Genomic DNA, 16,963 nt, shown 5'->3' with positions numbered 1-16,963 from the left:
TACAGCAGCATCTTTATTACTCTAAACTTAATAAAATTTTGAAGAATTTAAATACACTTAAAATATTATGGCTTTAATTTGCATTTTGGACTTGTAATCTTAAATAATAGCAGCTTCTACAGTAGCTTCATCCCGATTAGTTTGTAGAGTTAGTCCATTAACATCCACTGTAGCAATGCTAATAATGTTTTGTCAACATGGCTTGCCATATTTATTTACATCTACATAATGTAGATTGGGCAACATTTATCAAGACATATCAAGCCGGGTGTAAAGAAATTTATTCATAAATTGTTCATGGGAGGATACTTATACACACAAAAAGAATAATTAACATCCATTTAGTTCAGAAAAAAAACTTTCATATCCTACCTATTCCATGGCTCCTGAGCTTTTGAGCATTCATTAATCCTAAACTGATATGCTCCAAACCACTGCACTCATGGATTAAGTTTAAATGAATTTAATGGATCACAGATGAAATGAAACTGTTATGAAACTGTTATAATGACTTAAAGAAAGAAAGAAAAAAATAATACAGAAATGAAGACAAATAAGGCTGACTATTTAACTAGGACAAAAGTGATGGTTCTATGAAGCTAGAGGAAGCTTTTCTTGAATTCTGCACAGGATTCCGTTTGTAACTGACAGGTCTGTTTTGAAAAACGGCTATATAACATTCATGCATTGATTAATTTAAAAGCTCTAGCAGTGTTATATTGATGATGCAAGAGGGGGTTTTATAGCTCAAATTCATAATACTTATGGTATGGTGTGAGAGTACTGTGAGAGAACTGTTAAAACTACAGCTTTAATGCTACAATACAGTGTGTGTGTGTGTGTGTGTGTGTGTGTGTGGAATGGAGTGGCATGGAAATAGGCCTTAAAGCACCCAGTCACAATCATGGTAGTCATTTCTCTGTTGGCAGATTTTGTAAAGTGATATAATAAGCCAACACATTTTCTGTAAGCACACAGGTCTTTACACAACATGTTGGAATGCTAGCATGCTGATTTTTTCTGTGCTTATGAAATATTCACTGAACAGCTCTCAGCTTATGAATTGTGAGGCTACACATTTGCCCCATTATCTGCAGTTCAGCTTTAACAGATTTCTGTGGTAGCTCATTCCCAAAGTAATTGGCTCTCAGGCTGCAGAATCTGTGGGTGATTTTGTTTTTATATTTGGACAGAGCGTCTGAGAGCATCAGAGAGAGAGAGAGAGAGAGAGAGAGAGAGAGAGAGAGAAAAAAAAATGCTGTTCTCTTGCCCATGGCCTAAGAAAGGCATTAACATGAAGAGGTATCTTTTCTTCTGTGTGTTACATGTAATTTTGAATATAATTTCTACCTGTTTATAATGGTGTCTTTTGTATTTTTATGAAAAATTGGATTCGGATAAAGAAAGAATGACAGGCAGGAAGAGAGAAAAGTAGGACTGTCTGATGGAGACTAAAAAGAATACTCTAATGTGCAGCCTGTCAGAGCAGAGGCCATTCTTAGACACACACATTACTCTTTTTTAGGGTCCTCTGTTGCTAAGGGCCTTCTTTGTCTTCAGTCACACCCTTTTATTGCCATGGCCACCCATTTTCACTACAGCAAAACTGTAAATACCGCTAGATCTAAGAGACGAAACAAAGACAAAATAGCGAAGGGTAAAAACAGAATCACAGGCAGTCAGAGGTATTTCTGAAAGTAGACTTTGACAGGAACCAGTTGCCTGATCCACAATGCTAGGGGCGAATCTTCATTTTGGATCATGTCCTGAGGACAAAATTCTGAACATGCTGCAAGCTACAATTCAGAAACTGCAAGAAGTATTATATTCAGAGAGAACCAGCAGCACAGAGGCACATGGAATGGAGTTCACCAAAGCTTCTGTGAATCCTCTTGTATTTGAAGATTCAGCATGGGCCCTTAGGAAGGTTCTCCATCTTTTTAAGGAGTCGTGTGTGCTACACACACACAGCATAGGCTCCCTGAGAGAAGCACTAAGCACAACAGTACGCACACTTATGGAGCGAGACAGGCACGCAAATTATGTGCACATGCTCCCAAAGAGAGAGACCCGTGCGAAGCAACTGGGTAAGTCGTTTCAGATTTTTGCATGCACTTTAATTGTGTTTATGTGTACTCAGTGGCATAGCAACTTAAAAGATTTTCCTGATCGATTTTTCTGCAGGAGTCCCCAGAGAAAGCAATTTTCACCAAAATGTCTATATCAACGATCTCATTCAAAGTGTTTTGGAAGACGTGCACAGCATTGAGAAGACGCTGTTTTCGATAACAAGTAAATTCGACAAAGCAATCACCATCATCTCTGGAGGGAAACCGCAAAGTACTGAGGCTGCGACAACAAGGGATGATCTTGTGATTCATTCAAAGGACAGGCTAGTCCTTCCACAGCTATTTTCTAAAGAGGAATGTGGCTCTCAAAATATCGAACCAGAACATACATCAAATGTCTCACCCCTTTCAGACATTGAGAATCGTGTCCTTCAAAGCAGCTCAAATATACAAGGCGAGACCCTTGCTGGGTTTGAGAGAAAGACTTGCCCACATAAACTGTTTACTGAAAGCCCAATTGGCCTTGTAAGACAAGAAAAGGACAGAGTTCTGTATGAAATGATGAAGAGCCAAGAAAACGATGGCCTTGGTCCTCTTGGACAGGATGTTGGAGAGGTGAAGAAAGAGCCAGTGCAGGAGGATGAAGAAGACAAGAAGATGGAGAAGACTGGCACCGTGGTAATGGAAGAACGTATGAGCTGCACACATGAGTGTATTACAATAGGGTAAGGTATTTTCTTTTGGTGTTTTCTATTGCATTAGTGTACCTAACCCTAACCCTAGGCTATAGACATCAGCTTGAGGGATTGTATACAGTTTTATTAATTTATTTTTTATGGTTTTTTTTTATTGTGACACATTGACTGTACTAGTCTACAATTGTAGGATCCAAAACAAAGTAAGCTCAAATTCAAGCTCATAATAAGCAGACTTACTGGCACATCAACAGTAGTTACATGCAAACTATTTTTTCAAAATCTATTGCTCCTATTTAAACACTTATTTGAGATACTTCTGCAAGACACACAAGTATATGGGATGTGACATGCAACTCAACTTTTCTTTTCCCCAGCAATGAAAATGTTGATTGTATAGTAAGAAAAAAAATATTCAATGATCTATTTTTTGTTTCAAAGTTGTTTCTAAATAAATGTTTAATACATTATAAACAGAAATAAGTGTTCGCTAGATCAGTGGTTCTTTTATTCCTGGAGGGCTCCATGCTCTGAATATTTTAGTGTTATTCCTGCTCTACCACACCCACTGTAATTAAGGAAATGCTGTTTATTAGGTGATACATTAAATCAAGTGTGCTGGGAGCTGAGAAAGCACTAAAATACTGTAAGCAGGGCAGGTGGTCCTCCAAGACTGGGGATGAAAATACAGTGGTTAGATAAAGTACACAAATCATATATTTAAGGCGGCCAGGTGCCATAGTGGTTAACACTGCGGTCTCACACCTCCATGGTTGAGGGTTACTGGCATTCTCAAATTGACCAATGTGTGTGTTCCTGCAACCTGCAATGTCTCTAAAAAAAACCTTGTTTCCCCTCTTGTTTGTTCCATCCACTCAGGATTCAGCATCACCAGTGTATTAATCACTGATCTTCTATAATCATCTGCACCTGTTTCTCACTGGTCCATGCCTTACATTTAATGTTTTTTATGATTTAATGATTTATAGGTCACTGCATATCTTAACTTACAAAACCATTCCCCTGAAACTGCTCAAGTGCAGGGACTGGACTGAAAATGAGAGCCAAAAACAAAAGTACTACAGGAAGGAAAAAAAGTACTTTATGGAGCCTGGAGATCTACTCCTCAAGACTACAGTAAAATTACAAGAAAGTCGGGCTTTTTAGAAGCAAATTATGAAGAAATAAGTGGCAGCTCAAGACTTTTGCACAGCACACACACACTCACACATGGATGGATGGATAGATAGATTTTGAGAATAGAAAAGCTTTCTCTTTTTTGAGATAGAAAAGTTTTGAATATGACGCAAATATTAATTTTTACAAAGTCTTCTGCTTTGGTATTTTTAGTTCTTTTGGTCAGATGTTACTATGCTATGCTGAAGTATAATTACAAGCATTTCATAAGTGTTAAATGCTTTTATTGACAATTACATTAAGATCATGCAAAGAGTCAATATTTATAGTGCTTCTTTTTTATGACCTTTACAATTGGCCCTGGCCTGCTGTCAATCAGCTTCTGGGCTGTCAATTCTTGCATAATCAATGTCTGGAATTTGTCAAAATTTGTTAGTCCACCCGCCTCTTCAGGATTGGCCACAAGTTCTCAAAGGGATTAAGGTCTGGGGAGTTTCCTGCCCATGGACCAAAATTTAAATGTTTTGTCCCCAGAGTCACTTAGTTGAATTTGAATTTGAATTTGTTATTTTGCCTTATGGCAATATGATGCATCATGCTGGAAAAGATATTATTCGTTAACAAACTGTTTTTGGATGGTTGGGAGAAGTTGCTCTCAGACTATGTTTTTTACAAGGTTTGCCTTGAAGGTTGTACATTCTTTATTCAAGGCTGGGTTCTTAGGCAAAATTGTGAGTAAGCCCAATCCCTTGGCTAAGAAGCAACTCCATACATGAATAGTCTCAGGGTGCTTTACTGTAGGCATAACACATGACTGATGGTAGCGCTCACCTTTTGCTCACCTGCTGCCATTCCTGAGCAAGCTCTGCACTACTGGTGACCCAATCCCACATCTGATTCAACTTTAGGAGACTGTCCTGGCACCTGGCTGGAATTTCTTGGGTGCCCTGAAGCCTTGTTCACAACAATTGAACCTCTCTCTTTGGACTACTGTACGTAATGATCCAATAAATGCTTGATTTAGGTGTAATCTTACTAGCAGCAATATACTTGCCTGTGAATCCGCTTTTGTGCAAAGCCATGATGACTGCATGTATCGCAAATAATCATGGTTAACAGGGGAATGACAATGATTTCAGACACCATCCTCCTTTTAAAGCTTCCAGTCTGTTACTCTAAAGCAATCAGTATGACAGAGTGATCTCCAGCCTTGTCCTTGTCAGCACTCTCACCTGTGTTAACAAGAGAATCACTGACATGATGTCAGCTGGTTTGTTTGTGTCAGGGCTGACATGCAGTTAAAAAGTTTTTTTTGGGGGGGGGGGGGGGTTGTTCAAACAGAACATTAATCCATTCCATATGACTATACTGTACACATAATGTTCAGTTTGCTTAGCATAATGTTTTTGTTTTTATTATCCATTTATGATTTTATAATTTTTCTTGACAGATAACACATGCAGCACTTTAAATTAATTTCTTGGCATAAATCTCTCTAAAATTAATATAAACATTTTTTTTTTTTTTTTTTTTTTTTTTTTTTACAGTTTGACAGATTCAGCAAGATCTTCCTCCAACGTTATGTGCTATATAACTGCCCCACTAGAAGTCACAAAAGTTATTAGATGTAAGGCAGTGGACAGCCTCAGTTCTCTCATGGTGACTGGGACAGAGGAGCTAGTCAGTAGCGTGCTCAGACTTGAAAACTTCAGCAACATAAAGTGTCCCTTCCCACTTACTGTAGCCATACCTTTTCGGGCTTGTTACCACCTGAATTACCGGGAGGCTGTGGTAAAGGTGGTGGACCAAGAGCAGAGGATCGGTTATGTCACTCCAGCAGCCACTGAGGGCATCTACGGAGGCTGCAGGGTCTGTGATAGCAACTTACATTGTTTACTTAATTACTATCATGCCATCAGCATTGTTCTACATCAGTAGATGTGTTTTGTCTTTTTAACATTATGTCTGTGTTTTCTCTAAGGGTACATTTGCAGTGGTGAGGGTCTACACTCTTGGTGTATTTGCAGTCTTATCACGTTTGCAGAGGGAGACATTCACAATCCCAAAGAGAGGCCTGTGTCTCAAACTGAGCGTGGACTCCAGGATATGCCTGAACTATCCACCTGGATCTTTCAGCACACCAGTGATTGCACAAGCAACAGTACTCTTTTTCTAATCTTTTGCCAAAGCATTTCTTTTATCAATCTATAATTTATAGACATAGACATTCGTTGAGTCTTATATTCACACATATTATACATATTAAAAACCTATTGTAGATAGTCAATACAGGATCATTCATTTATTCATCTACTAATTCTCTCATCTTTTAGCATTTTATCCTGGTTGTACAGACACCAGTCTATAGCACAGATTATTATTCCTTAAGAATCAAAGGTATTTTATGACCTCCAGACAATGCTTTACTGATTTTCAAAGAATATTTTTTTTAGATTTATAAATAACTAGCGTATGTACCCATCACTGACAAGAAAATAGTTAAAGCTAAAAATATATGTCTGCCTGTCTTTCTTTATGGCAGAACTCTCTGCCTAAATTATTAATACAAAGAAATGAAATTTTGGTAATTATTGGTAATTTAGTCAGCAAAACTTTGTAAAAAATATTGACTAGGTAACTCAGCAACTCAGCCAAGGCAGCTTAAGCAAAACTAGACAATACTAGTTTAACACAGCTATTTTTTGTATTATTTAAAACATAAATCAAAATATGTTCAGTTCAGTTTTTAGTTTATACAGTTTTTAGCTTATTACAGACTGTCTAAGGATAACCATTTAACATAAAGACCAGATAAGGAATACACATCTGCCTGCTTATTCACACGGGGTTCACATTGCTCTCTATGTAGAGTGACAATTGTTCATTAACTGTTCATTGTCTCTGATGTCACTAAATAACAATTTTAAAACCTTCCCTGCTTCAGACAGAAATGAAAATGCTAATTATTTTGCATTATAATTAGCTGAATTAAAATAAAATATATAAAATGACTAATTGGCTATAGTTTCTGTTTCAGACCTATACAACGATCAGGTACAACTCTAAAACCACTGGAAGTTGAACTGAAAAACAATGAATAGAAATTATATGTATTATGGGTACCCAAGCCTCATTTATGCCTGTGAAGACGAAAGGCCAACCCATCTGGTTTGATCCCACAGAAAATCCAATGTAGCAGAAATTGCTAAAAAAAATGTTTAATGCTGGCCAGGGGTGAAATAAAGGGGGGTAAGTAACACCCTGAATGACAGGTATGGCAATCGAAATGGTTTGGCTTTGTCGGGCTGGGGGGGCCTGGTATATTAGACTTTCAACAGGCCCAGAATCTCTAACAGCACCCCTGATGCTGGCTTTGATAGAAAGCTATCAGAATAATAAAGTGCATCACAGCTTGCTGTCATGCCTTAAGCAGTTGTTTGTTTTGGTGGCACACAGGGAACCTTCACAATATTGTCCACAATATTTTATTTTTTTTTTATTTTTTGTTTTATTGGTTTATATGCCGTACATATAAAACAGGATTAATAACAAATGGTACAGTTCTTGTAAGAGACACACAAAGAGGTGCATATTATACAGTGGAGCAAAAAAGTATTTAGTCAGCCATCAATTCTGCAAGTTCCCCACTTTAAAAAGATGAGGGAGGCCTGTAATTTTCATCATAGGTATACCTCAACTATGAGAGACAAAATAGGGAGAAAAAAATCTAGAAAATCACATTGTAGGTTTTTTAATGAATTAATTGGTAAATTCCTCTGTAAAATAAGTATTTGATCACCTACAAACAAGCAATGTTTCTGGCTCTCACCTGTAACTACTTCTTTATTAGGCTCCTCTGTCCTCCACTCATTACCTGTAATAATGGCTTCTGTTTGAGCTCGTTATCAGTATAAAAGACACCTGTCCACAACCTCAAACAGTCACACTCCAAACTCCACTATGGCCAAGGCCAAAGAGCTGTCAAATGACACCAAAAACTAAATTGTAGACCTGCACCAGGCTGGGAAGACTGAATCTGTAGGTATTCAGCTTAGTGTGAAGTAATCAACTGTGGGAGCAATTATTAGAAAATAAAAGACATACAAGACCACTGATAATCTCCCTCAAAAGGCTACCATCAGTAACACACTGCAGCATGAAGGACTCAAATCCTGCAGTGCCAGACATGACCCCCTGCTTAAGCCAGTACATGTACAGGCCCATCTGAAGTTTGCTATAGAGCATTTGGATGATCCAGAAGAGGATTGGGAGAATGTCATATGGTCAAATGGAACCAAAATAGAACTTTTTTGTAAAAACTTGTCGTGTTTGTAGGAGAAAAAATGCTGAGTTGCATCCAAAGAACACCATACCTACTGTGAAGCATGGGGGTGGAAACATCATGCTTTGGGGCTGTTTTTCTGCAAAGGGACCAGGACGACTGATACAGTACGTGTTAAGGAAAGAATGAGTTGTCATGCACACTCAATCGGCGACCGGCACTAGGACCCGGAAGTAGAGCAGTCGCAAATCAGGAAGTATAAGAGGAGTAAACAAACCACGATTCAGCGCTCAGTCATTGAGTTCAGCCCATGTCGGTTCTGGTTGTCCATCATCGGTTCGTGAGTACTCACTTTATTTGGGTTTTGCTTTCTGATCTTGAGTGTGTGTTTATAGGACGCGGGTTAAATTTGTGTTTTTCCCTTGCTCCCCTTTTGTGAGAGTCCTTAGACTAACAAGCGTGGTTATCCTACCTACTCGCTCTCTTCCGCGTTTGGGTTCACCATCCACGCTACATTGGGCTAATCGCTAAAGCTAAGTCATCTGGTCGCCTAGGTTAGTTCATCCTGACAGAATGACTGAGCCTAAAGCGGTGAACCCAGCGGATTACGCGCATCTCTGCGACGTGGTTGACCAGCATGCCGAGCTAATCAATAAGCTAACCGGGGATATCGCTACTCTGCGCCAGAGCGTCCAAGATGTCGCGGCCTTGCGCCGCGAGGTCGCGGAGCTCAGGCGGGAGAACGTGGATCTCCGGGCGGCTGTTGACAGCGCGGCGAGCCGGCCTCCCGTCGCGGCGGTCGCGGCTCCGCATCACCCCGCCCCCCCCCCCCTTCTACTGACGTCTTTCTTGCTTTACCAGAAAAATGGAATGGCACGGACGGGAAATGTAGTGTGTTCTTAACAGCGCTCGATCTGGTGTTTGAGTTTAATTCCACCAAATACTCCACCGATCGGCTACGCATTGCTCTTCTCGTTTCGTTGCTAACTGGGCAGGCAGCAGAGTGGGCCACGGCAGTGATTAAATCAGACTCAGACACCGCCCATTCTTATAATGAATTTACACGACAGCTTCGACTCACCTTCGAACACCCTGCGGGCGAGGTGGAGACCGACACCAAGCTCTATCACCTGCGGCAGGGTGGATTGTCCGTGAGCCGCTACACCGCGGAATTCAGAACTCTCGCCGTGCAGACATCTTGGGGAGACGCCGCGCTCCGGACATCCTACTACGAGGGGCTGGCGTCGCGCATAAAGGACGAGCTTGCCGGACGAGAGCTTCCAGCCACGCTGGAGGGACTAATCCAGCTAGCCCTCCGCATCGACCAGCGCCTTCTCTCTCGTCCGAAGCCAGCCCCGAGGACCCTGCCGCCTGCTTTCACCTCTCACCATCCTACACCTCCATCACCGACCATTTTCACTGCTGCCACCACTGGACCTGTCGGATCTCCACCTCCTGCCGTGGTTGACACCGGAGCCGGGGAACCCATGCAATTAGGACGCGCCTCCCTGACTACAGCAGAACGCGCACGCCGGTATCGAGAGGGGTTGTGTGCTTATTGTGGGTCCGCGGCACACCACCGGGCGATCTGCCCTCTCCGTCCGGGAAACGCGCAGCCCCGGTGAGCCGGAGGAGAAACTCACCGGGCTCCCTCCAAATCTCCAGCACCATCAACACAACCACCTCTCGTCTTACTATTCAGGTAATCCTCCAATTTGGCCACAAACGAGTCAGAAGTGCAGCGTTCATCGACTCCGGTGCCGCCGGCAACTTCATTGACTCCACTTATGCCAAAGAACTGGGGGTAAAAATTGAGGCGTTATCCCAGCCAGTGCAAATCACCTCCGTCGACGGTCGGCCTCTGTCATCCAGCCCCATCACCCACCAGACTCAGACCATCACCCTCATCATCAACCAACACCATGAACCCATCCAATTCCACCTCACCTCCATTTCCTCACCTCCCATCATTCTCGGATACCCCTGGCTGCTACAACATGACCCTCTCATCTCATGGACAAAAAATAAAATCCTTCAGTGGGGGCCGACCTGCACTGAGCTGTGCCTACGGGACCCAGCTGGGACGTGTTCCACGGAGTCCGAGGCCCCCGATGTCGACACCAACGCTATTCCTTCCACCTACCGTGACCTGGCTGCAGTCTTTTGTAAACGAAAGGCTACTCACCTTCCACCACATCGCCCTTACGACCTGGCGATAGAGCTGCAGCCAGGTTCTGTTCCCCCCCGTGGCCACCTGTACTCACTGTCGGCGGCTGAGACACAGGCGATGGAGGAGTACGTCGCCAGTGCCCTTCGCCATGGAACCATCCGGCCCTCTTCGTCACCAGCGGCCGCCGGCTTCTTCTTCGTGAAGAAGAAAGGAGGAGAACTTCGCCCATGTGTCGACTATCGGGGGTTGAATAAAATCACCATCAAAAACCGACATCCGTTGCCGCTCACCAACTCAGCCCTGGACGCCCTCTCTGGTGCCACCGTGTTCACAAAGTTGGACCTCCGGAGCGCCTACAACTTGGTGCGCATCAGAGAGGGTGATGAGTGGAAAACGGCCTTCATCACTCCCACAGGACATTATGAGAGCCTGGTCATCCCCTTTGGACTATGCAATGCACCCTCGGCCTTCCAACAATTCATAAACGATGTCCTGAGAGACATGTTAGGCCGATGGGTGTTTGTATATTTAGACGACATCCTCATCTACTCTCGCACCACCGAAGAACATATCCAACATGTACGGGCAGTTCTTAAGAGATTGCTCGCTCACCAGCTGTACTGTAAGTTGGAAAAGTGTGCTTTTCACCAGCACTCCACCACGTTCCTGGGTTTTGTCATCTCGTCCCAGGGTGTGGCCATGGATCCGCAGAAACTGGAAGCTGTCCGTCATTGGCCCCTACCCAGGACGCTCAAACAGCTCCAACGGTTTCTGGGGTTTGCGAACTTCTATCGTCGCTTTATCCGGGGCTACAGTACAGTTGCAGCACCACTAACCAGTCTCACCAGGCCCTCCTCCCATCCCTTCCATCTCACTCCTGAAGCCATCTCCGCCTTCCAAGAACTCTGTCATCGCTTCACCACGGCACCCATTCTTCTTCACCCAGATGCCAACCAACCGTTCGTTGTAGAGGTGGACGCGTCAGATGTGGGCGCTGGCGCTGTTCTCTCTCAGCGAGGTCCAGACCAGAAGCTACGCCCCTGTGGCTTCTTCTCCAAGAAATTCGACCCCACTCAGCAGCGATACGGAGTAGGGGACCGCGAGCTGTTGGCCATAAAGTGGGCCTTGGAGGAATGGCGTCACTGGCTCCAGGGCGCCAGTGAGCCGTTCATGGTCTGGACGGATCATCAGAACCTCATCACCATCCGGAATCTAAAACAACTCAACCCACGACAGGCACGGTGGGCATTGTTTTTTGAACACTTCAATTTCCATCTGTCATACCGCCCGGGCTCCAAGAACACCAAGGCCGACGCCCTCTCTCGTCAACAAGAAGAGGAGATGCCCCGGGCGGACCCCGTGCCTGTCATCCCCACCTCACGGATCATTGCACCCATCCACTGGGACATAGAGACAAGGGTTCGCCAGGCTCAGGCTGCGGAGACTGGGCCGGCAGGTGCGCCGCCTGGACGACTCTTTGTTCCTCAGCGTCTGGTCCCCGAAGTTCTCCAGTGGGGCCACTCCTCGCCCGTCGCAGGACACCCAGGGACTCGGCGCACACTACAGTTTGTGAGACGGGCATTCTGGTGGCCCACCATGAGAAGGGACGTTGAAGAGTTCGTTCAGGCATGCCCGGTGTGCGCCAGGGCCAAGGACTCCAACCAGCCTACTTCCGGAGAGCTCCAGCCTTTGCCCGTTCCCCGACGGCCCTGGACGCACATCGCCTTAGACTTCATCACGGGCCTGCCGGTTTCCGAAGGAAAAGACACCATCCTAACCATCATCGACCGGTTCTCCAAAGCTGTACACCTGGTGGCCCTCACCGGACTCCCATCAGCCAAAAACACTGCTGAGCTGATTTTGGAACACGTAGTCCGCCTGCATGGGTTCCCCAAGGACATCGTCTCGGACAGGGGGCCTCAGTTCACCGCCCGGTTCTGGAAGGCCTTCTGCCGTCTGATCAATTCCACCTGCAGTTTGTCCTCTGGTTACCACCCCCAGACTAACGGTCAGACGAAACGGGCCAACCAACAACTGGAGCGCTACCTGAGGTGTTTTGTTTCGGATCGCCAGCGCTCCTGGGCCCGCTACCTCAAATGGGCCGAGCTATCCCACAACCTCCACGTCTCCTCAGCCACCAACCTAAGTCCATTTGAGGTATGTTATGGTTTCCAACCTCCGATGTTCGACCATCAAGAACCGGAGGTTGATGTACCATCGGCCCAACAGTTGGTCCGTAGGTGTCGGCGGTTATGGACCCAAGCCAACCTCGCCATCCAACGTGCCAATACCACCTACGTCGCCCAGCATCGCCGCCGACACCCTCCGGGACGATTGTACCACGTAGGTGACAAGGTATGGCTCTCCACAAGGAATCTGCACCTGCACACAGAATCCCGCAAACTATCTCCCAGGTTCATCGGCCCATACCGCATCACCCACCGGATAAACCCTGTCACCTACCGGCTCCAGCTGCCTGCGGCGCTCCGGATCCACCCAGTTTTTCACACCTCCCAACTAAAGCACTTCACCACCTCTCCAATGAATCCACCCACCCCCCCTGCTCCTCCTCCCCGGATTATCGACGGTGGTCCCGCTTACACTGTGAGCCGGATCCTCGACTCACGCCCTCGGGGCAGGGGCACCCAGTACCTGGTCGATTGGGAAGGCTACGGCCCCGAGGAACGATCCTGGATTCCGTCCCGGTTCATTCTCGACCCCGAATTAATCCGGGACTACCGTCGTCGGGTATCCTCCACCCCAGGACCGTCAGGAGCCGGTCCTGGACAGGGGGGTACTGTCATGCACACTCAATCGGCGACCGGCACTAGGACCCGGAAGTAGAGCAGTCGCAAATCAGGAAGTATAAGAGGAGTAAACAAACCACGATTCAGCGCTCAGTCATTGAGTTCAGCCCATGTCGGTTCTGGTTGTCCATCATCGGTTCGTGAGTACTCACTTTATTTGGGTTTTGCTTTCTGATCTTGAGTGTGTGTTTATAGGACGCGGGTTAAATTTGTGTTTTTCCCTTGCTCCCCTTTTGTGAGAGTCCTTAGACTAACAAGCGTGGTTATCCTACCTACTCGCTCTCTTCCGCGTTTGGGTTCACCATCCACGCTACATTGGGCTAATCGCTAAAGCTAAGTCATCTGGTCGCCTAGGTTAGTTCATCCTGACATGAGTGAGGCCATGTATCGTGAGATTTTGAGTAAAAACCTCCTTCCATCAGCAAGGGCTTGAAGATAAAATGTGGCCTAGCCAGTCTCCACATCCCAACCCCATTGAAAATCTTTCGAGGGAGTTAAAAGTCTGTGTTGCCCAGCAACAGCCCCAAAACATCACTGCTCTAATAGAGATCTGCATGGACTATCTTTTCAGCAGTAATTTTACAACTGTAATCATTGATGGACTCCATTTGCCTTGATACATTATCTCCACAGAGACTATTAGATACTTTTCAATTACTACTTCACAATCTTGTAAAGGGAAAAATTTTGCATGAAAAAGGCATCAACATTTAGTATAGCTCTATATACTGTATGACTCTACGCATGTTTTTTAGCCATTTAGATACATTACTTTAAAACCTGACATGAACACTTTTTATCCCTTTTTACTTCTTAGGTACACCCTGTAGATGCTTTGCTCCTGTCTTCACTGAAGTGCAGAAATGATTCCTGCCGCCCAATCCTCACCACTAGCCCTCTACTGTATCTGAATCACCCTTTAACTGTAAGCCCTCTACAACCATTGACCCTAACATTGCCCTGTCCTGCTAAACCTAAAAATATGAAGACAGGAGAGGAGAAGACCTGCAGTTACTCTGACAGCACAGCTCTTATACCTGACAACAGCTCACCTCACCGGATCAGGTAGAGGCACCCAGCGCTTATTTTTTTGTTTGTTTGTTTGTTTGGCTGTCAAGCAATATTTTACTTTTGGAAAGAGAAAATTATGAACAACTCAAACATATGTCTTTTTTTAGTATGAAAATAGTTTCATAAATATAAACCATTCTACAGTATGGTGATTAGTGTAATATTTCATAAACCCTACAGTTCTTTCTTCCTAAATAAGGTTTTTAAGTGCTTCAGCGCAAGCATCCAAAAGTCAGACTAAAGAGCAGCTGGTTGTCCTGGGCTGGAGAGACAAGCGCTGGAGTGTTCTAGATAAAGTCACTGTGAGGAATTTACAGAACGACCTTGTTTCTTTTGAGGTCTTGGAGAACTACGAGCGGTACCTATACAATACAATGGAAAAAATATAATTACGAAAAGGTTTTTACATTTGTGTTGATCAAATCTTCTTTTCTCCAGGCTGATAGTTGTTCGTCTGCTCTGTTCTGTAAGACCTTCTTGCTTGGTGTTTTTTGCTGAGGAGCTGCAGGAGTCATTGAGGACTTGTCCAGTATCGATAGCCATGCACAAGAAACAGACGGACCCCAGCAATGTGGTTCTGACTGTCCTGCCCAGTAGAGATCTCAGCTGGGGACTGACTGAACTGCATGCCCAGGCTTACTGTGGGTCTCCAGAGCAGTCTGCTGAGATTTGGATAAAAGAAGGAGAGCAACTTCTGCTGAAATTCAGCGGTAACATAATATGCACAGGTACCTTAAGAGTTACGTTTGATCAAATCAAATCAGCTTTGCCAAAATAGCCCTCATTAGACTAGTGAATTTCACCCTGTCACAAAATATGTCTAATGCTGTATTTAGGGGAAAAAAACATGAGTTAGCATGCTGTGAAAGATAAATCATTTACAGTGGGCCCTTGTGGACTAACATAAAGTACAGTATATGAGTACATGATATGATTTTCAAATTTGTCCAGGAATGAAACATCATGTTGTGAAATGTAAATGAAACAAGTTATGTCCTGTTAACTTTATATACAGTAATACAGTCATAAAAAGCTTTTCAAGTCCCTCAAGCTAACATGGTTGCAATAGTATAAAATACACATCCAGTGCATTTTAGGTTCTTGTTTGGATTTGTGTGCGTATGTACATGTTTGTGCAGGTGACCAGTGCTCAGAGCCTCACACACTAACATTTCACAATCAGAGAAGGAATTGGCTCTGTCTGCAGCTGAAGGAACTGGACCCCTTTGGAAACTCCAGCTCAGCCCAGTACAAAGGCATGGCGCTACTTTACCGAATCCCTAAAGATCAGCTTGTATGGAGAGAAGACACAGCAGTTATATCTAAAGGCTATGGCTTGGGACAACCGGCCTGTAAGCTGTCACTTACTCTTCCGAAGGTGAAATAATACAAATACCCTTAGGTTCAAATAGAATCGCAATGCTTTGAATACATTCAGTTATTTTTTTTACTTGAATTAATCCATATCCCAAAATTCTTGTGATTTATTTGATGAAATCTAGTGTGCTGCTCGTATCGCTTTCCTTGATTTAATTGTAAGATACCAACACAATTTTATTTTTAAAGAAATGCCTAAGAACATGTTATAACAAGTATTTGTATTGTCTTGTTTTTCAGACAGTGAAAACTCTGTCTCAACCAATCGGTGCAAAATTCTTGAGACATGATCAGGCAGGTAAGTAAAAATATTTAAATCCACACTCCCTATGAATTTTTATTCACCCTTGCCCTTTTCTTCTGTCAGAGCCACTCTGTGATGAGCTACTAGCCTGGCTATGTAGCAAGCTGTCCGAAGAAGACGCATCCCTGCTGGTAATGTGTCTTCGCTTGCGCCGTTCATCTGTCCAGCTGGCCCGACTCCGAGCTCCAAACAGCCTTGCGCTGCAGATTTTTCATATCCTGACCACATGGAGACAAGCCCTGCCTTCCCTCACACCAAAATGTCCTTTGCTTGCCCACTGTCTGACTCGCATCGGCAGGCCAGAGCTGGCTGCAGAGCTGCTGAAAAAAAGGTCCCGCTGTGGACAGGAGTGAGAGGCAATGTGCAGAGACACAAAGACCTATAACAGTCCATGGATCCCCATTCTGTGACATTAAAGGACCGGTATTTGATAGTCTATATTTAGAAATGAGTTGCAGACCTGAATGTTTATTCTGCTAATTCTAAGATGGAGAATAATTGAACATAATAGAAGTAGGTACAACATGTTTGTAAGAAAAATATATAAATATGGAGTTTTTAATTCAATTCAGATTTATTCAACAAGCCTTACTGGCATAATCGTGTATATGTACAGTATTGTTGAGGCATTACAGTCGTCTTAGCATCTTAGTTGTATCAATTGAAATGTACAGTATAATTATTTAATAAAATTTTCGTTCCGTTTAATTTTAAGGTTATTAGCTTTTATTTTCAAATTCCAAAACATTTCCACACACCTACTGTAAGTCTATTGCCCTGATGTATTAAAAAAAGAAGTTGCACAACAACACCAGTAGATGGCAGTGTTGTAACGATAATGTATCGATGTTGCTGTATTTTCAAGCGCAATTTAGTGTCAAGTTAATAACGTTTCTTCCTCACTGTGATGGATCTATGTTATGTAAGATTAAAAGATCTAAATTAAACGTACGTATAGTTGCTGTGTTTGCTCATATATAAATTATCTGCATGGACCGTTTAGACAGATAGTTCACCAAGTTCACCAGTGCGCATGCGCATCTCAGCACCC

The 16,963-nt window shown here is 43.9% G+C and overlaps 1 protein-coding gene across 1 annotated transcript; it reads left to right on the top strand.

Annotated features, from left to right (window-relative positions):
• The first annotated feature begins 1,732 nt into the window (after positions 1 to 1,732).
• Positions 1,733 to 16,582, top strand: dthd1 (death domain containing 1). Its single transcript, XM_053513883.1, has 10 exons — positions 1,733 to 2,087; positions 2,185 to 2,794; positions 5,449 to 5,770; positions 5,883 to 6,062; positions 13,978 to 14,225; positions 14,431 to 14,589; positions 14,670 to 14,959; positions 15,371 to 15,609; positions 15,849 to 15,906; positions 15,976 to 16,582. Exons 1-10 carry the CDS (start codon positions 1,733 to 1,735, stop codon positions 16,263 to 16,265), a joined length of 2,751 nt encoding a protein of 916 aa, XP_053369858.1. The 3' UTR covers positions 16,266 to 16,582.
• Positions 16,583 to 16,963: the final 381 nt, after the last annotated feature.

The sequence above is a fragment of the Clarias gariepinus genome, chromosome 1 (assembly GCF_024256425.1).
Source record: "Clarias gariepinus isolate MV-2021 ecotype Netherlands chromosome 1, CGAR_prim_01v2, whole genome shotgun sequence".
NCBI classification, from domain to species: Eukaryota; Metazoa; Chordata; class Actinopteri; order Siluriformes; family Clariidae; genus Clarias; species Clarias gariepinus.
This window is presented reverse-complemented; position numbering and strand designations above follow the sequence as displayed.